This window comes from Giraffa tippelskirchi, chromosome 9 (genome assembly GCF_054371585.1).
Source record: "Giraffa tippelskirchi isolate mGirTip1 chromosome 9, T2T-mGirTip1v1.2.pri, whole genome shotgun sequence".
NCBI lineage: Eukaryota > Metazoa > Chordata > Mammalia > Artiodactyla > Giraffidae > Giraffa > Giraffa tippelskirchi.
Window position 1 is genome coordinate 42,593,720 of NC_137283.1, and position 21,379 is coordinate 42,615,098.

The window sequence follows — 21,379 nt, forward strand, 5'->3', positions numbered from 1 at the left end:
GTGAGGAGACTTTTCTGTGCATATTAAAAGACAAAAATAGTTCTAATCTTTGCACCCAGTATTCTAACTCTTGTGGGAATAAAGCTATGTGTCCAGAGTTGTTCATAATGACACTATATGCAATAATGTTCATGTTTTATGTTTATACATTCTATAGGTTTCAAAATACTTTTATTTTTTTTGCCTCACCTGGGTATAATTACCCTCATTTTAAAGATAAGGATACACCAGGAGTCAGAGAGATTCAGTGATTTCCCCAGGATCACACAGCCAGGACTGGCAGAGCTGAAAGCTTTAAGTCTCATCATCTGGTTCCAGGCGAGCATCCTTTCCTGCTTACTTATAACAGCCAGAAGAGCCAGCAACCTCTCTGACCTTTGAGAAGGGGATGGCTCCATGTGCCATGGCCTCTGGGCCAGGGATCAGTGACATCATTTGAGCCATTCCACACTAGCAAGCAGAAATACCCTAGCGTTCCTGAGAAAAATGAAGAGGCAGAAAGCTGAGCATTATTATATAGACAATGTAACTATATATATATGCACATGACATGTAGAGAAGTGGGGGAAGGGACCTTTCAATCAGAGCATCCCCCTTCCGTCTCACTGTGATCACTATAGCAGTGCTGCCTAATGTTCTGATAACAGTCTGTTGTTTTCATGTGCACTCTCTCCTTTGAGTCCTGCACCAGCTTAGGGACCTGCACAAGGCACAGCCTGTCTTGGAAACAGAGATTCAGAGAGATCAGGAGGCAGGGCTAGAATGCTGGTCCCTCCTTGACTAGCCTTAACCTCTTGGCACACCAGAATGTTGGCTTAAGCCGGTCATGTTCCTGAGTGAGGTTGGTTGTAAGCAGCACTGTTTTAGGCGTGTTCAAAGTGAACCACATTAAACTTAACCTGAACACTGCATACCTCACCTGGAGGCCCTTCCCTTGGCCTGAACTCCTACAGATCCAAGTGTAAGGTCTTGTGCTTGCGCTTAGTCACTCAGTCACACCAGACTCTTGTGACCCCATGGACTATAGCCCACCAGACTCCTCTGTCCATGGGGATTCTCCAGGCAGAATACTGGAATGGGTAGCCATTCTCTTCTCCAGGGGATCTTCCCAACCCAGGGATCAAACCCGAGTCTCCTAAATTGCAGGCAGATTCTTTACCGTCTGAGCTACCTAGGAAGGCAATGTGAGATCTCTGTTAGAATAAACAGGAAGCCCACAAAGAAGAGACACAGACTTCTCTGCATGTAGATGACATCCCTTAAAATGATGTCTTTCTGAGCTCTGCAGATGTAATTTGCATCAGAAGTGGTAATTAAATGGTAATAACAAATAGGGTATTTCCCCAAGGGTACTGTTTCCATAGATACTGCTAGACCTGGCAACCTGATTGAATTAGATAAAACTGAGAGCCTATGTCAGGACCTTGAAAAAAATAAAGTTAAATGTTTACCAGTTGCCATACATTGTCAGATTTGAAACTTTGGAGTCTTGCTAGAGAAAGAAGCTGCAGAGGGGAAAAGGGAACAGGCCAGTGGGGAGAGAGATGGAGTCGGACCCGATGGCCAAAGGACTGAGTGATAAAGTTTCCCTCTGTGCTTTCTGGCCCTGACACAAGGCCAGTGCAAGCTCCCTCCTCAAGCATGTTATCTTATATTGCAGTGCTAATGTTTCATAATCCCCAAGTGACATAAGCTTGTCAAGAACGACCCCCAGCAAACACAGAGACGATTATTAAAGGTCACTGGTGAAGACGAGTGTTCTTATTTTTGACTTCACAGAGGCGGGGTGGGGGTGACCCATCTGTATCCTGTTAGGTTTTGGCCACCTTGGTTCATTTTCTCACACCTCGGCAGCCATCCTCCTTGCTGGTAGGTGACTGCCTGGTGCTTCTGGGTGTGGTCTTGCAGAAGACCACTGTGAAGAAGGAAATAGACTGAAGGCGAAAAAATTGATGGTAGATGACGTGTCAACCACAGATGCATAGTGGAGAGTCGTAGCCTTCCGCCTCAGCTGTTTGATGGAGCCTTTTCAGAGAGCTTTGAAGGAGACAGCATCAGAAAAGATACCTGGTTTTCTCTTGTCAGTCTCCGAATGTTTTGTGTCCAGGTTGTAACAATTTTGAAGAGTGAGCATTGTTCTGGCTCAGTATCAAGAAACCTTTGCTTTGTAGGACTCTTAAGTGCTCACCTGAATTTCTTTAGCAGCAACTATTTCTAAGCTGGTTCTTAGAAGAGTTTCACTATAAGCTGGGGACAGAGTGCTTGCTAGCAGGCTGAACATCTTGGAACCTCAGCATCTTTGTTGCTGAATGAGTAGACTGGGTTAGACCATTATTTCCCAGAAGATGGGTTTCGTAACATTTTGTGGCAGTTCAAATGGTATAGGACCAGGTGACCCAGAGACAAGATACAAAACAGTCTTGAATCACTTTCCCTTTCCAGTTCCCTTCTGATCTTTCTCATTATGTCGAAGAGAAAGGTTCCTTTGGAGCTAGTGTCTTTAATGCCTCTCTGGCACTTGCTAATTTCCCTTTTTAACAAAGCACAGGCCTCAGGCAGGCAAGACTCTCTAACAGAAATTTAACAATGGGGGTTCATTTTTTAAAAAAATAGTTCCTATTTATGGCAGCTGATAGTGATTTTCTGTTTAAGACAATGATAGAGTTGATTTTTACAATACAGTTAGTTAAATAAAAGAAAAAAGTGAGTAAGGAAACATTATATAATAGCTCAGGGGACATGTACATAGGGCAAAAAATTGCCGTGATGAAACCAAGGGTGTGGAAACAATTCATTGTCAAGTTCTGAGACCTTTCTAGGACTAGCACTCTGCCACAAAAATTTCCAAGTTTGGGTACAGTGACTTACAGGCTAGAAACTTGGGCTTTGAGCCTAGAACCCGGATTTCAGGTGTTAAGATTTTTAAATAGATCAAAGCTGGCTTAGAATGTGACATAGAAAATTATTATGAACTAGTTGCTAGCCAATTAAAAAAGAATAAAATTGGATTTCTATTCTAAGAACAATAACCTTTTTTTTTTCTTTTCAAAACTTCAAGTAAAAGTTCCAAAGTTCCAACCAGAATCATCCCTTCTTCTTCCTTTTCCCCTTCATCCTGAGGGAAGGGATAGAGCAAGATCACATTTTAATTTGAGGCAACCATCGAGTATCATGGCTAGAAAGTTGGATTTGAAGGTCAGACTGAGCTGCACTTGAATCCTAAACTTGGCCACTTATGAGCAAGAGACCCTGCACCAATGACTCATCCTCCAAGCCTCAGTTTCCTCATCTGTAAAATGAGAACTTCTAAGGGAGTTGTAAAGATGAAATGGGCCATGCTGGGCGCATCCACAGAGAAGTGCTACACAGACCATTAGCCACAACAGCATCTATTTTCCCCATCCATAAGTTGAGTAGAAGCTGTGGATGAACATCCCTATCAAGTGATGTGCTGGGAGGTCACTTCTTCCTTTAAGAAACATCCACCCAGTTTCCCAGGGATCCAAGTTGGCACTGGGCGTTATTTTTGAAAAAACAAGATGTTCCAAGCACACTGGCAAGTTTCACATTTATCCCTGCCAGGTAGGATGAAAAAATTTAGTGTGGTTTTCTAGTGTTCCAATAACAACTCTCCCGCAGAGGGTGGGGTATGAGCTCTGGGTAGAGAGGGACCCTGCTCATGGGAGATGGAGTGTGTCACTGTCCTCAAGGCCAGCCCCCACCTGACACGTTTCATCTGGGAACCTCACCCACGTTCAGACCACAGACACACACCCAGGGAAGGTGAGGAGGATTAGGTTGCTTTCAGAGTTCTTCATGTCATATTCATCAGCAGCACACTTTAATTATAAATAGGTCATTTGTTAGAGATTGGTGAAGAGTTGGACAACTGAAAATGACTCCCAGTGCTGTTTGATTGTCAGTAAATATTTGTTGAGACCAGACTCTAGCTAGCTTTTTCTTTTTTTCTTCTTTCTGGGTTTAAAGAAAAGAAGGGCATGCTTTGACCCTCAAGGAATTTTTCCTTGAGTTTGATGAGGTCATTCACAACCCTAAAGTACTGGCAGTGATTGTCAATCAGTGGAAAACTGGTTGGGGAAGTGGCAGCCTCAGTGGGGAGTTTGGCAAACGGGGAGGGGAGGCAGCACTGGGAGGGGTCATCCGATGAACCCCCTGGTGCTGGAGGTTAACCCACCAGTGCCCTGGCCTGCCCTGAACACTAGGTTGGCACCCGTGTGCCTGGCCAGGCACTCTTAAGATGTGGGGGGAGCACACAAAAGGTATGCTGATTTCTGAATTTCAGGACTTGGATGTCGAACCAACAGTTCCTACTTTTTCACCCCTTCCCTCAGTCTCTTCTGCCTCTACAGACTTTGATTTCTTCAGGGCTCCTGACCCTTGGTTTACGAAACAGCAGTGCTGTGGTTTAGAATCAAGCCTTGCAGAGTCACAGCCTTGGGCTCAGTCCTGGCTCCATCACTCACTACCAGCTCTGTGACCTCAGGCAGAGTTTTTAACCCCTCTGAGCTTCAGTTGCCTGCTTTGTGAAATGGGTACTAACATAAGTGAAATCAAGGAAATCATGCATGGAACATACTTTGACAAACCCTGGCTCAAAATCACCGTCAGTATCATTACTGTTGCAGGGCACTCAGTTGTGTCCAACTCTTTGGGCCCCTGTGAACAGTAGCCCACCAGGCTCCTCTGTCTATGGGATTCTCTGGGCAAGAGTACTGGAGTGGGTTGCCATTTCTTTCTCCAGGGGATCTTCCCGACGCAGGGATCAAACCCATGTCTCCTCCATTGCCAGGCTTACCACTGAGCCACCTGGGAAGCCATTTATTACTATTAATGTAGTTGTTATTGTAAGAGGAATTTGCGTATCCTGTGAAGCTGGAGTAGGGGTTGCTGGGAAAGCTTTCAAGTCAAGAGCTGAACTTGAATTTCAGCTCTGCCAGTAACTACCAGGTATGACTTGGGGCAAGTCACCTCACTTCTCTGAACACCTGCTTCCTCTTCCATAAAATGGGCTGATGGGATTGCTGTGTGGACTAGATGAGTGACTGTGTGCGCCTGGCAGCAGGAGACCCCAATGGGTCTTGGTACCTCCTCCTCCCCATCCAGGGGTCTCCCATTGGCTGCATAGTGCTTCCTTCTCTTCTTTTTTTTTTTTTTTTAAATTTTATTGTTGTCTTTATTATTTTAATCCTGAGGTATCTTTTTGTTTTTACATTGAGGTTACGTTGGTTTACAACATTATATTTTGACTTCTGTGTACACTCTTTGACTTCTGCATAATCGCCAACAAAAGTTTCATCTCCATCCATCACCATAGAGCTGACCCCCTTTACCTATTTTGCAATCCTCCCACCCTCTTCCTCTCCTTCTCTTCTTGACAAAATCAGAAGAGAATTACATCTGGGTCGGGGTAGAATGACCTGCTTCCCTGTTTCTAGAAAATTGCTAGAAGCTCACAAAGAGTGACTGAACTAACTCAGTAGGTCGGTCAGGGCCCTGGCAGCATGTAGTTTATGTAGCCGCAATTCTGGAGGCTTTGCCAGGCCGGGGCAGCCCCTTGCCACCCCTCTGCACAGACCTGCTTTGTAAATTCAGGAGTAGTCCAGAGCCTGACCCCTAAGTGGTGGGGCAGAAGGAGGGAGCACCTTCTGGTGAATGGGCCTTCCCCTCATCCCTGGGGGTGCTTGGGGATTGGGGGGAATCTGTCAGGTTAGACCCTCACCAGTCTCCCGGAGGAGCCCTTCCCTCTAGAGCTGGCCAGTGCTAGCAAGCTCATGGGAACTTTGCCCCTTTCTGCCACAGAAGCACTTGACTTCTGGAATAAAGAACATTTTTCTTTTACCACAAAACTGCCCTTGTCTTTCCTGGAAACTTTTACTGGCACCCTTACCACTGAATCTCCAGTGGCAAAACTAAACAACCAAATCACAGATTTGTATTTACTTCTTTTAAGTCAGCTGCCCTTTTTTATTCATTTGCCCTCATGTGTCTTTGTAATTGAAATGAACCACGTGTGACTGGGGAAGGAGGCTGGGGCTCTGAGGTTTCTGCCTCCTTTGTCAGTGTGATGCAGGCTTTTTCAAATCCACAGTCTTCTGAATTTTAATAGACTGTAGATAATGATACATCTGGTTGCATATTAATTGCTGAGTTAGAAATAACACATAATCACTGTGTTTCAAGGTTGCAAGTATACAGCAGTGGGAGCCAGGGTTTGTTATGAGCCGTTGGAAAAATACATTGTTAGTGGGCATGATTTAATTCCTGTCATTAAAAACTTGCTACAGAAGGAAAACTCTCAAACAAAGTTCAGTCTTGTGTTCTGCATGTGTGCACAAACACACACACACACACCTCCCAAGGAATAACATTGTGAAGCTACTCATCTGCCCACTTGGGGAGTGTGGGAGCAATGGCGAGGCCATGCGAATCCATTATAGATTATTTCCTGTACCTTATTTTCCTATAAACCATTGCTTGGTGGGTGGTAAGATGTCAGCTGAAAGCCAAAGCAGGAAGGTTTTCAATTTTAAGAAAAAAAACTTTTTTCCCCAATTCAGTCACTCTGGTGGCTGTGTGGTTGGTAGCTTTTTCCACTTTGAAGGATCAGGTTTCAGTGTATCCTGCTCTTAGTGAAGAGCAGGCTGTTCTCTAACACCCAAGTGCAGAGTTCCCGGGTTCCAAGTGGAGGCATGTGCCACGGAGGATGCGCACAGACCAAACAGTTTGAAGGGATGAATTGTGCTCGGAGGGACAGCGTAGGGTTACCAGCGAGCTCAGTAACTGCATTTTATGTTTCTCTCTGTAAGTCACACCTCTGCGAGGCTTGCAAACTGCTCAAAATCGCTGTTCCCATCCAGAACAGAAACTGACCAGGCAGCGAAAGGAGGGGGTCCACGTTCTTTTCCTGCAGACCCAGGGCCCTTGGTTGGATGTTCCTTTTAGGTTTCACCTAGCAGCTGAATCGGAGAAGGCAATGGTACCCCACTCCAGTACTCTTGCCTGGGAAACCCCATGGACGGAGGAGCCTGGTAGGCTGCAGCCCATGGGGTTGCGAAGAGTCGGACACGACTGAGCAAGTTCACTTTCACTTTTCACTTTCATGCGTTGGAGAAGGAAATGGCAACCCACTCCAGTATTCTTGCCTGGAGAATCCCGGGGACGAGGGAGCCTGGTGGGCTGCCGTCTATGGGGTCGCACAGAGTCGGACATGACTGACGTGACTTAGCAGCAGCAGCAGCAGCAGCTGAATATGGGATCCCTCACCCCAGCCTCGTCTTCAGTCAGATGGCAGACCCGGCTGTCAGCGTTGCTTGCCTGTGACGTGTTTGCTCATCTCAGATTCGGCTGGAACATGCTGTGCTTCCTTTGGGACACTGAGATTGCGATCTATGCATCCTTTTCTATCTCTGTGCTGCTTTTTCCTCTTCTGGGAAGCTAAGATAATGCTGAGATTCAAGGGATGACAGGAGGATGAGAGAGAGAGAGAGAACAGGTCAGTGGATCTGTGCCTGGTGCTCTCTGGAAGCCAAAAGAAGCATGTTGTTTTGGGGAGTTCTACCTTGCACCTCCGACATGGCTTGAACACCCAGAATTCCTATCATTGCCTCATCCCAGATAGTACTGGGATCAGGCAAGATTGAAAACTAGCTCTTCTAGCCCACAGTTCAGCAGTGTGGGCTGGGGAGGGGTAGGCTGGGAGGAGTTCCTTATAGACATCACGACCCACCCGACTTGGGTGCCCTTCAGCCCCTCAGGTTCTTATCTTGGGATTTCATGGCTGATGTTTTTTCCTACTTGGATGTAGCCTTGGATCTTGCCAAACCACTCCCAGTTTTGCTGTGTCCAGTCAGGGCTTGACTAAGCAGATGATGAAACTGCCAGAGGAAAGGGAAGACAAGAATGTGGAATCAAAACGTGGTCTCGTAGCAGCCCAAGTCCTCAGAGAACAGGGCATGTCATTGGTGAGACTGTGGCAGTGACCTGGAGTGACAGCTCTGTCCCTGGCAGGGAAGAGTCCAGTGCTACAGGGAATGAATGAGAGCACAGCCCTGTGGGGCGGTAGGAGAGCCACCCGCACGTCACGGGGCCTGAGACCAAGCCTGTGGAAGTTACACTGTTGGCCTGAAGTCAGAAGGTATGGAGTTCACAGGGCATTGTCCTCTGGCCAGAAAGGTTGGTTCATATTTTATCCTTAGAACCTTTGCAAAGAATCGTTTAGGGCACCAGAGTGATAAGAACTTTGTCACTTGCAGCAGAGGCTTTCTGCTCATTCTTAAACACAGAGGAAGCCTCAGCCAGTGTCCTTGAAGTGCCCTTGAGGTCTGTACACACCAGTTTCCAAACCCTGAAGCAGAGCTGGCATCCCCGGTGCATTCTTCTCCCTCTACACCTTCAACCCAGCCCAAGGGGAAGCCAGGGAATCCCTTTTACAGAGATAAACAAATACAGAATTTATATCACACCACACGGCTTCCAAGAAGTCAGTAGGAAACAACTGACTGAAACCCCAGAACCACAGAGCCCTTCCTCCAGGCCTGTGGCTGTAATTAGGTCACCATGTCACCTCTGGGGGACTTGTTGGCATCTACCAGTAATGTGAGACTCTGACCCCATTTTCCAGACCTGTGGGCACATTTCTTCTGTGGCGTGCTTGGCAAAAAGACATAACCTGATGCCAATCAAGAGAAAACATCTGTGCCTAAGGTTTGCTTCCCTGTAAGGGCCACAGAGGCTCAAGTCTGCCGGGAGCTCTCACACTGTTCCAGGTCAGACTCGTAAAGTGCTTCAGCTCTAAACATCTGGCCCTTTCTCCTTGACAGAGTCAGGGTTTTGCTTGATGATCAGAAGGCATATGTTGAGCCAGGGACCGCAGAGAGAGCTAAATATTTAGCTTCCTCTTTCTCTGAAGGTCTGCAGTACCATGTCTGGGCATGACCAAAATGAGTTTCAGGCAGTGGGCTGGCGTTTGCTAAAAGGAACCTATCGAGGTGAAGGTATGCATGTCTCCTTCTGCCCAAGGAGTAATAATAGTAACATCCTGTGTGAGAGAAGTTGAATGTGGTTTTCTGCTAAACTCCAATCTTCTGGGGCTATTTATTAGATGTGTTTTAATCATGGGCCAATTTAACTAGTAGCAGACTAATAAAATAACAAAATTGGGCTTGCTGCCAGGACAAATGTTGACTTACCCTTATAATGTTGACTGAAATGAATAACTTTGAAAGTAATTGAGGAGTGAAACCTTAGCCAAAAATAGGGTGTCTGAAACAGTGGCTCTGTTTTATTTTACTGGCACTGCTAAGAGACTTTGTTCGTAACCTAGGCTGCTACCCGCCTCAGCTCTTGGAGAGTCCCGTATTTTACTAAATTATTTTCCAAGATGTTGTTTTGGTTTTGGTTTTTTTTAGCCCATAGACCATCATTTAGAAAAAAAAAAATTAATAGCCCCATTGCAGAGAAGAACAGGCTTCTTTTCCAGTGGGGGGGCAAACATTCAACGATAATAGGAAGGAGGGATACAGATAATAACTTGCTTGAGGTCTTCTCTCAGAAATGAAGTGGTGTGCCAGGAACATTAACCCTCTCAGAGTCTGCAGTAAAATTAATTGTTCCTGCAGGGTACTCTGGATGAAATCCATCTAACTCACTGCACACTCTCCTTTCTTTCATTCTGCCATTAAGTTTATACGAACATTCAAGAGCGATAGTGTTTTTGCCAGCATGTGGTTTGAACTTGAAGGAAGCAGGGGAAGCCTGGAGGAAATGAAGCCAGGATGACCACATAAATTATCATGAACTGTGACTTCTTTCTCTTCTCATTTTTTACTTGCATTTGGTGGGAGCTGTGTTTGGGGCTGGCACTGAGCACACTTTCAGAGGCTCATGCCAGCAGCGTCTGAGCGTTCAGTCACGCGTCCCCCGCTCATGCTTCTGCCTTATGCATGGTTCCCCTAAAAGCAACCACCTCACAGGCTGACCTTGGCCAGAAGCCATAGGTGCTGACTGGCTCAAGCAGAAGTCAAGGTGTTGACTGACTTGACATACAGGGAATAAGAACCATCTCCCCATCCTTAATGTGTTCAGTGTTACAGCCCTGAGAGTCAATGGTTCAATTTGTGAATTTGCCCAGGCCATCTTCTGATGTCTCCATCATGTACTTTTTAGCATTTCCATGAGGGAAGACAGGAGAAATTATCAGATCCTCAACACAGCAACCCCCTCTCTACAACTTGGCCGTAAGACGAAGCTAACTCAGAGTGTCCTGTGGATTTCATTTATCCAGGCTTAGTCCCTAGTACCCCCCCACCGCCCCCCAAAAAAGAAACCACATTTAGTTTTTCTTTTAAAGAAGGAAATTAAGGTGTTTTCCTTGTAGCATCTGATGCACAGAGAGTTGGGCCATTTCATCAAAAGGGAAATCTACTCTCCATTGGTGCGCATGTGAGGCAACTAGACTTGGACCTGAAGAAGATAAGCCCAAGGGTGCGGCTTCCACCTTTGCGGTTAGGCTGGAGGAAGGTGGCAGGAGTTCTTCCCAGAGCCGTCCCTGGTGCTTTGTCAGTGTCCACAAAGCCTGTGGTCCATCCGTTGAAATCACCGATAAGCGTCGCTAGGGGAAAATTACAGTTCCATGTCTGAAGACCTTTTGTTCACCTTGAGGGTTAGCAACCAATAATTCTGAAATGCATTTGGCCTAATCAATGAAGCCAGGTTTCCGTTGGAATTTGGCCCTCATTATTTGCCTTTTAACGTCTGGTAACAAATGATACCAGGTCACTTAGCTCCATGCCAGGGAAAAGAAAACAACAGCAACAAAAATTTTTAATGGAAACTTTGGAGTTAGAAACCATTATTTCATTATTGTCTTTTTCTGTTTTGGAAGAAATAAGATGAAGTCCCTTGCAGGCTCCAAAGAAGCTCCCTGTCTCATTCCTACAGCCCTGCCCCTCTTGCTCAGACAGCTCTGTGAAGGCCTCCTCATTGGTGCCTCTGTGTCCTGCCCACCCCTGTGGTCCACTGTGCCCTGCCTGCTGGCCACGTCTCCTGCCCCACTCCTTGCCCATTCCCCCAAGGCTAACTCTCGGGTGCTCTGCCTGGATCAACCTTCTGGTTTTCCCTGTTCAGCCAGGAGACAGTCCCTCAAGGGTGACACCTGTACACTTGAGTGAAGCCACTTTGCATATGCTGGGTAAACACTCGCAGAACTGAGTTTCAAAGGATGCACATAGTCCCAAAGTATCTCTTCCACTTCTGTGTATTAATTACAAAGTAATTAATAAGTAACTTTACCATGGAGGAAATTTTCCAGCAAATACCTTCTGCATGGCTGCTGTAACAGAGTATCACAAGCAGGTGGGCTTAGAACAACAGATTTCTTTCTTACAGTTCTGCAGACTAGAAGTCAAAAATCACAATGTTGGTAGGACCATGCTCCCTCTGACTCCTGCAGGATCATTCTTCCTTGCCTCTTCCTATGGTGATCTGATGACAAAATAAAATGAAAGGGCAGGACGGCTTTGGCAACAGGAGGTGTCATAAGTTATAAGTGAGAACAGAAGAATATTTGTGGTGACCTAGAAATTTTGAAGGGTGAGAATCTTGGGTATTAACTGTAAAACGATGTAAACCACAAGGAAAGGGGTGGTAAAGTCGAGACGACTGTAATGAGCCGACCTGATGATCAGTGAGGAGGGGATCCCTGAGCCTTCTTAGTGGAAGACTGGGCTATTGTATGAAAGAAAAGAGTAGATTCAGGAGGCAGTTGTAGGGAAAGGAAAGCACCTTCACAAATTAAAACCAATACAGTGGAACAGAGGCCTCTTCTGATGGGCAGCCTGATCTTGAATGACCCGTTTTCTCCGTATATTTCTAAAACAAATCAGAGTTGAACTCTATCAGATTGTTTTATGTTGTGGAGCTGAGTGATCAGGAGCCAGTTGATGGGTTTCTTTTCTTTTTTTTTTTCTTTTTTAAATTAATTTGTTTATTTTAATTGAAGGCTAATTACTTTACAATACTGTGGTGGTTTTTGCCATACATTGACATGAACTAGCCTGGGCCAGTGGTCCTCAGCCTACCTGTGTCCCCCGTCCTGAACCCCCCTCCCACTTCCCTCCCAATCCCATCCCTTGGGTTGTCCCAGTGCACCGACTTTGAGTGCCCTGTTTCATGCAAGTTGATGGGTTTCTTAATGACAGCAAATAGTAGCCCAGTCAGTAATCAAACAGACTTCACAGAATCTTGACAGCCATGTTGATGCCTCTCCATGGGGTGTCCTACCTTTAAGTCTAAATGTTCCAAGGTATCTCTCTCCATTCTCAGTTTCCCAGCCTCCTGGATCTGGCTCTATTCTGGCCTATAGCAGTTGAGAATTATTTAAATTCGGTAGTGGGATTTTTTTTTTTTTTCCATTTTACCAGGTTTCTTCTACTTAACGTCCAATTCTAGATGATGTCTGCCTCCTCAGTATGCTTTCTCACTAGACAGACCCTCACTAACAAGTAAAGTAAAAATCCCAGATGGCACCTGTCTGCTCCAGGTCAGCATTCACTAGTACATCTGCAAAACTGTTTTCTGTCCATTGAAGTAAATCTTTATATTATGGGGCATTTTGACCAGGTACCATAGGCAGGACTGTGCATACTATGTCCTTCGCCAGTCTAGGGTTGGCCCCTAGATTTGCCAGTTGCCACACAAAGTCAGACAAAACTGAGTGACTGAACTCTACAACAAAACCTGGAATCCATGCCATTTCCCACACAGACCCTTTCCCCGGCCCCATATCACTTTGAAGCAGATCCCAAGCATCGTAACATTTTATGTCCCTTATTTATGGTATTGGAGAAGGCAATGGCACCCCACTCCAGTACTCCATGGACGGAGCCTGGGAAACTCCATGGACGGAGGGGCCTGGTAGGCTGCAGTCCATGGGGTCGCTAGGAGTCGGACACGACTGAGCGACTTCACTTTCACTTTTCACTTTCATGCACTGGAGAAGGAAATGGCAACCCATTCCAATATGCTTGCCTGGAGAATCCCAGAGACGAAGGAGCCTGGTGGGCTGCCGTCTATGGGGTCGCACAGAGTCGGACACGACTGAAGCGACTTAGCAGCAGCAGCATTTATGGTATTAATGGTCCAGGAAAGTTTGTGTTATGTTCAGGATAATTTGTTTGGAAAGCTAAGAGAATAAAATGTAGTAAGATAGTGTTCACTCACATAATAGGCGAGTCAGAGATACCCTCTGCTTACCAGGAGAGGACCCTGAGTCCCCACCTGCAAGCAAGGGGTACAAATCGAGCCTGTGCTGTCTGGCAGAGCCTGAAGACTATCTGAGTGTGCCTGTGAGAGACGCTCTGCTTGAGAGTGTCATCTCTGGGTATGTCTCAGCAGGAGGCTGAGGCTGAGGACCACTGGCCCAGGACATGACCCATATGAAGCCAGCAGTGGTACAGGGCAGTGGTCAGCCAGCTATGGCCCCTGAACCAAATACAGTCCACTTTCAATGGCCCTTAAGCTATTTGTTTCAGTGGCATGACATAGTATTGCCCCCCCATCTTAAAAAAAATCAGATTTAAAAAAAAATCAGATTTCTAACCCTTATTTTTAACTCAGTAGTATTTGGAAGTAGAACTCAGGATCAAAACATTGTAAATGTTGCCTGATGTACTAAAAATATTGTTGGAAAACAGTATTTTGGAAATTAATTTTCTAGAATCTTCTGTAGTGTCCTCTACTGAGCAAAATACTTGATTGAAAATTGGAGAATCTCCAACAAAACTCATGTTACTTTTTCTAATGGACAGGGGGAAAAAAGGGGACCTCAGGCCCTCAAGAACAGTTTCTCTATTTTTTAATGGTTGAAAAAAGCAGAAGAATAATACTTTGTGACATGTGAAAATTATATGAAATTTGAATTTTAGTGTCTGTAAATGAAAGCTTAATGGAACACAGCCACATTAACTTATTTACATACTGTTTATGGCTGATGGTAGAGATGAATAGTTGTGACAGAGGTTAGACAGCCCTCAAAGTCTAAAACATTTAGCCATCTGTCCCCTCACTGAAAAACATCACCAAACTCTGAAGTAGGGCATGGGCTCTGGAGCCAGCCTGCCTACATTTAAATCCTAGCCATCTTTTTTTAGCTTTCCCTGTCTTTAAAATGATGATCACAGTAGTGGCTACCTTGCAGAGATGTTGGGCTTCCCTAATAGCTCAGTTGGTAAAGAATCCACCTGCAATGCAGGAGACCCCAGTTCGATTTCTGGGTCAGGAAGATCCCCTGGAGAAGGGATAGGCTACCCACTCTAGTGTTCTTGGGCTTCCGTTGTGACTCAGCTGGTAAATAATCCGCCTGCCATGCAGGAGACCTGGGTTGGGAAGATCCCCTGGAGAAGGGAAAGGCTGCCCACTCTAGTATTCTGGTCTGGAGAATTCCATGGACAGTCCATGGGGTCTCAAAGAGTCGGACATAACTGAGTGACTTTCACTTTGGCAGAGATGTTAGGAGAAATAAATTACTAATTATCTGTAAAGCATAGAGAAGAGTCCCTGCAATGACTAAGCACTCATTATTCTTAGTTAATACTGCTAGAGTTTCTCCATCACTCACAGATCAAGACTTCCTATTTAAAACATGAGGATGATGAAAGCCTCCTAGAGGGTTCAGGGTGGGTGACACATGACGCCTGGGTGTGCGGTTCCCAGCACATCTCCTGTCTCACAGATGGAGCCCCAGAAAGGATTCCTGGTGTTTCTAAACGTTTTAAAGACATTAAAAAAAAAAAAATTACTCCATCAACTCATGGACAGAAGCACCTGCTAGCACAGTCGTTTCTCACCTCTCCCTAGCTCCTGGCCAGATGTAGAGCATCCAAGAGCAGTGTTGTCCTGCAGTAGAGTGATCAGTTCTACACTAAAGACTGCATATCTGGCCCCTCCTGGGCCATGCTTGTGGCTTAGTAAAACTAGAGTGTCAGGGAAGCTAGAGGTGATGTGGAAGACCCTTCCACTGTTCTCCAACCCAACTCTGCCTGCAAAAATGAGGTGTAGGGAGAATGAGTGGTTTCCTAAATGCTGTGTCTGTTACAATGGAACCTTTTTTTCGAGGAATAAAAATAGTGCCAAATTATATTGATATGATAGGCATTTTCTTACATTGCACATTATTGTGCTTTGGTTTTTACCTCTTAGAGGGAAAAATGAGGAAAGGGCAAAAACTGTATCTGCTAGGGAAGGATTCTTAAAATATAGTTAATGAAATCTCACATTAAAAATAAAATTACATGCAGTGCTTTATTCTCTTTTGTTTGTAATTCAAGCACAAGAGACTTTTAAAATTGCTGAAATAATTCCTTTATGAAAAAATATGACCTGTATGTCTGTCTTCATCCTTTCCTTCCCTTCTTCCCACATCTTCCTTCTTTTTGCCCCCTTCCTTGTCCTCTAGAAAGATGAAGAGAAAATATTTGATAAAAGTCAGTACTCATTCATGATAAAAATTCACAGCAAACTTAGCATGGAAAGGAACTGTCTTACTTGATAAAGGGTATCTCTTCCATGTGCTTAGCAAATACAATACTTAATGATGAAACCTTCATAATAATTACTTTATAATTAGGAATTAGACTATAGTACCCACTCTCTCAGCTTGTAATCAACAATATACAGATAGTCCTAGCCAGTGCAATAAGACAAGAAAAAAAAAGCTGTGAGATACGGAAAACGTGCAACAAGACTGTTATTCAAGAAATACTGTCCACACTGCATTTTTCTGTTTTTTTTTTTTTTTAACCTCTTTAGTGAGATGCCCTCCTGTTCTGTCTTAAAATTGCAGGGTGAGGGTATTGTCTGCACTTGAGAGTGGTTTTAGCAGTGACCTTGCCCAGCTTGGTCTGGCAGCTGAGTTTTTGGATTAGGGAGCTTCTGCAGGTTGTGCTCTGTCATCTCTCTATAAAGCCTAAAAGCATCCCTGGAATTGTATTTGCTGGTTCTCAGTACAGTTATTTAACTGGAATCTGGAAAGATTTTCCCTGAGGCCTCTTTTTAGACAGCAGTAAAATGTAGCTGGAGACATACTGAGTAAATGGAAAAGAAAAATCAAATTAGGCCAAGAATGTTTTTAATCTCCTATTCTCACTGAAGCCCTCAAGGAGAACACCATAATTCATACTTCACTCATGTGGGTCAGGCATAAAGCCTTCTCCATAGATCTAATAACCTGTAAATGTTCTGGTTTGAAATTGCACCTGCCCACTTTGCTGGATCAAGTACATCGTGCAGCAATGGTTTCTGTTTCGATTGTTCATTGCTTGGGAATGTCACACTGCCAGAGAGCAGCCCAGAGTTTACTTCCAAATGGGTGAAGCCTTAGGAAAGGAGTTTTAATTACAATCTCTTGTAGCAACACTGGGCACAGCCTGCAGAGGGGCTGACATTTGCACTGTGCATTCATCTTACAGCAGCAGAAGAACACACCACTGACTGGCTCATGTAAAATGGGCAGCAGAGTCAGCAGAGCATAGAGAAATGACACAGCAAGTGACACAAGCCAAATCTTCCCTCATCCTGCCAAGCATGCAAGGCTCCCTGCTCCCTTTTTAAAGCTAGATAACCCAGTCGGCATTTGCCTTTCAACCTCCCCAATTTGATAGGGAACCTGTGACCCAGGAGCTTTAGCCATTAATAAAACAGAGACCTGGGAGTCAACGGGCTCTGAGCGCATGGCAGGAGTATATGAGACCAATCCTGCTCCCCTAGGGAAGCCCTCTTCTTCTCACTTGCTGCAATGCAGCTTGTGCCACCAAAGGTGGTATATCAAAACTCTGGTATTTCCAGCCAAAACAGGAGTCATTTAGAAAAATTCAGGGGGTGCTCAAGAGGCTGTGCGTGCGTGCGTGCGTGCGTGCGTGTGTCTGTGTGTGTGTGTGTGTGTCTATTCAGTAAGCCTGCTGGTGGTGCAGCTCTGACGTAAAAAATATTTTAAAAATCCTCCTCTGGGCACAGATACTCAGGAGTCAGGCACTGGACAGGGAGCATCCTTGAAGGGCAATGTCACCTGGAAACAGAGGGGCAATCGGATCTTTGTCTTCAGCATTTACATAATTATAATGTGATATCTCTCATGTTGAGAGATTCATCCTTTGCATTTTGGAACTAAAGCCTTCCTGGTGTTCGGAGAGTTGCCTTCTGTCTGTTCAGCTCAGCATGCCAAGAGGCTGGAGAGGTCCCCAGCAGCCTGGATGCATTCTCCGTCTTGGAAAAGTATTTGCTTCGAGAAACCATGAAGTCACTCCTGGCCACATCGTGGAATTGTTTTGTGCTTTTTAAACAGCCTTTAGATTTTTTCTATTTGCCAGAAAGGTTGGGTCTGTTTCAGAGGAATCTTCTGTTTTCTAAGGCTAGCAAGGGCATAAAATGACATGAGAGTGTCTGGGCAGAACTCCAGATTCAAGCAAGATTTTTCCCAGCACCTACTATGTTCAAAACACCTTGCAGGGATATTCTGGAGAATCTTAATTCTCAAAACTTTGAAGGCAATGGCTGAAAAAGAAAGATGAGCGCCTTGAGGCTCCCTCTGGAAATGGTTGAGTTTCGCCAAAACCACTGGCAAGTGTGGCTTTTTCCATCAAAATTTGGCGTCTTCATGTGCTGTCCAGCATCTCCTGCAGGTCAGGTGGAGCTTAGGAAGACGAGGGTAACTGTTCTCTTTGTCAAGTGTTTTGTCTGTCATCCCTCTCTTTTCCACAGCCTCTTGTTTTTATTTATGTAACTCTAATCTGCAGAGTCATTGCTTTAGGTAGGCTCCCCTACCCTACCAACTCAGCTTGGTTTGGGGTAACTTGCAGATTTGTGCATGTTTTATGTGGTGATAATTTTCATAACTTGTGGCTAGGTATAGTCTAAAAACTAGTGCTCATGGTAGGGTTTTCTCTCTGTATATTTTCTTTTTGCTGTCTAGTTGTTATTTATAAGTATTAATACGTGCATTTCAAATATACTATAGGTACAAAGAGGCTTTCTTAACAGCCTAGTAATAGAATAACTTCTTTAAAATGTTTTTTTTTTTAATTTGGTATACTAAAAGAAAGAATCTTTGGTGCTTTAGAAAAGCCATTGCATATTAGAAATTTGGACAGTGGCTTCAGGCAAGGTAGAGAAAAGGTTTTTTAAAAAGATGAAACCAGAAGCATCAAAAGACAACCGCCTGACAAGGTCATTGGATGGGAAATTGGAGGCAGCTTTTGTCTGCAGGAAGGGTTGGAGAGAGTGATTCTCCTAAGTGGGAGCCTCTGATTTAAAAGCCAGCAGACACTGTTGGGGTGAAGGAATTTGCCTATTTGCTGTCTGCTTAGAGACTGCCTCTGTTGACCGCACCCCCCTCACCACCCCACCACCCCGACTATTTACCCTTCCCTGGCTCACCAGTCACCTTCACACAGCAGGAGTGAGACAGGTACCATTTCCATTCTACAGAGTGGTGTGCAGGCAGCAGCTCATGGAGTGAGACATGACTGTGTGGTGGAGTTACATTCTCTTTGGAATTGACCTTGACAATTTCCTTTTTTTTTTTTTTTAACCCTAGGAGCCTAGTAATAAACGAGTCAAACCTCTTTCCAGAGTCACATCCCTCGCCAACCTCATCCCACCTGTGAAGGCCACGCCGTTAAAGCGCTTCAGCCAAACCCTGCAGGTAAGGACACAATGGGCTCACATTTGCAAAAAACCCTATTGTGTGGGAGGAGACACCTCTGACCTAGCCAGAACCTCCGCTGGTTTCAGTCTGACCTGAATCAATGCTTATTATTTGAGTAGAAGAGAGCAAGTGAGCAGACTGGAAGAGAAAGAGATGTTTTAAAGTTGGTGTCAGACAGAGTCCTTCAAGGTGTAACTGGAGGCATCATCTCTGTTGGGTCTTTCCTCACAGTTCTGTTTCAGAGACCCCATCCAGATGTACTTTCATAGGTATCCATTTGGTCCTAAAATATCTATGGGCCTCCAAGCAAACCAGCACCTGACCTTGGATGGAGGGCAAGAGAGCCTAGTGGCTTTGACGAGTGGCTTAGAGCCTAGCAGCTTGTGAGAAGAAACTCAGCCCACAGACTCATTTCTTATGGCCCTGGAGCTAAGAATGATTTTTGCTTTTTAAATTGGCTGTGGCAAAGCAATCCAAAGAGGAATATTTCATAACCCATGAAGATGATTTGAAATTGCAGTGTCTGTAGCTGAAGTTGAGCTGGCACACGGGGGTGCCTGAATGTCAACGTGTTGTCTGTCTGTAGCTGCCGTGGCCCTACAAAGGCAGAGTCGAGTAGTTGTGACAGCAACCATATCACCCACAACACCAAAAATATTTACTGTTGGACCCGTTACAGAAAATGTTTGTTGCTCCCTGACTGAGGACAAGGGCCTGGGAGTACAAGTGTCTCACTTCTGGCTGTGGTTCTGTCCCCCAAAGAGTTTGTCCCTTCGAGCAAGTAACTTCACACCTCTCTAGGTCTTGCTATTATTCCACGTGGATACACTGGGGATGGTGCTGCCGGCTCCTCTAGAGAATCACTGTAAAGACTTACAAGGTGGTACATGTAAAGGACCTAGCATGGTTCCTTGGCCCATGGTTCGTAATCACTGACTTCCTAACTAGCTAAGGTGTAAATACTAGCTACTGTAAAAATTCTTTGGTTAACAGGTGGTTGTAGTTCTTGTTCATAAACTCCTGATAAAGTTTATCTTTTAAAGTGAAAATTGAGATTTTTTTTTTCCTTTCCCCAAAGGCCTTGGGCACCCAGTATGATAAAAATCCCTTTCATGTTATGAAAAGGCTCACTTTGTTCAGCTGAGTAGACTTGAGTCCGCCAGTTCCTTACATGTCCTGAATACTTCTACTTAGCAATATTTTTTATCCTGACTTTCTGAGTCACTAAGAAAGTTGTGGGCCAGCACCCAAGGCATGTCCCAAGCTATGAACACCAATGATTTGAGAGCTGTTTGAAGTCTTCCTCACCCGCTCCTGTCCTTGCTGCCACACCAGGCAGCCCAGGCTCTTCCCCCTCTTTCCTATCCACCCCTCAGTGCTCATCCCCTGCCCTGCACAGTCCTCTGTTAGCTCTGCTAATAGTCCTCCTGAATGAATACCTCATCTCATTAGCTATAGGCTTGGCTCTGAGCTGGAACCTCTGGGCTCCTGGCTATCCCCTGATCCCCTTTGTGGGAGAACAGAGGAGGAAAAATAAGGTCATCCTGGGGAGCCAGATGAAGGGCTCTGAAGCTCATGAAGAAAAATGTGTTTACCTTCTCTCCCTGGTGACCAGTCTCTCAGCCCTCTGGCCAAGCTCATCACAGGCTTCCCCTGGAAGATTCATCACCGCCCTAGCCCTGCACATCTGGTCTTTCGCTGAGTTCTGCTTTTCAAAAATTCTTCAGCCTGTCGATTGCCATTTCACCCTTTCCTTTCCATCTCAGTGGTGATGGCTCGAGGTCACCGTAGGACTTCCTCCCTTGATTACAGTCTCCATGTTGCCCGCCATCTCTTCCCCTTGTCTCTCCGAGTACAGTCCACCCTGTGCCCCAGGAAGGGCCTTGCTCACTCCACAAGTGTTTAGGCGGGCTCTATTCCCTGCCCTCATGTCACTTACATCCTAGATAGGGTTGCCTTCTAGTCACATCTGGCCCTCAGTTGTGTTTTGTTTGGCTGCACGTTGTTTTGAGCTCACATTTAGAAATCAAGAGAGTCCTTGTAACAATCTGCACTTCTGGCTTCTTTTGAGGAATTGGAACGCCTAGCAATGCTGGGCCTGTGTTCTCACATGGCACTTATGAGCCGTACCTAAGTACCCAATCAACATTCACCTACAGATGTCCCCACTTCTCCCAGCTATCCTCCCAACACCTGGCCTCTTCACTCAGTGTGATCAGCTTGCCTGGCCTGCAGGCTCCACATTTGTGCTCATGGTTCCAGGGAGAGCGCTGTCCATGCCTCCTCACCGCAGCCCAGCCCCGACACAAAGTGCATCTCCCATTGTCATTCCTTCAAAATCTTTCCTTTGGCTCCCCAGGAAACCTTTTAATTTTTTTCTCTTGTTTCTACCCTATACAGATCCCACGCAGGGAACACTGCAGGGAATATTGAATCACCTTGCAGATTTGCCCTGACCTAGAGAACTGGGGCAAGGAGAAATCAGGCCATGTCTGAAATCCAACAGACTGAGGCCAGACTTGAGGGGCTGGATCTGACATGTGATATTGGTTTCTAAAACCTCAAAGAATTTTTTTGGCAAAATAATTTTTAACTTACTTGTTTAAAATACCAGGATAAAGAGCTAATCTCAGGTTCTGTTTATTGGGCAGAAACAACCAG

General features: G+C 45.3%; 1 protein-coding gene across 19 annotated transcripts in view; it reads left to right on the top strand.

Moving 5' to 3' along the window:
• ARHGEF3 (Rho guanine nucleotide exchange factor 3) overlaps positions 1-21,379 on the top strand; it is a 331,638-nt gene that overhangs the window by 270,152 nt on the left and 40,107 nt on the right. For 17 of the 19 annotated variants that reach the window (XM_081524828.1, XM_081524827.1, XM_081524824.1 and 14 more), the window contains one exon: positions 18,608-18,715. In XM_081524828.1, coding sequence (XP_081380954.1) covers positions 18,608-18,715 — 108 coding nt within the window. Of the gene's footprint in view, positions 1-17,596; positions 17,720-18,607; positions 18,716-21,379 lie in introns of those variants that run through there. The other 2 variants (XM_081524842.1, XM_081524836.1) reach the window with 2 other exon arrangements.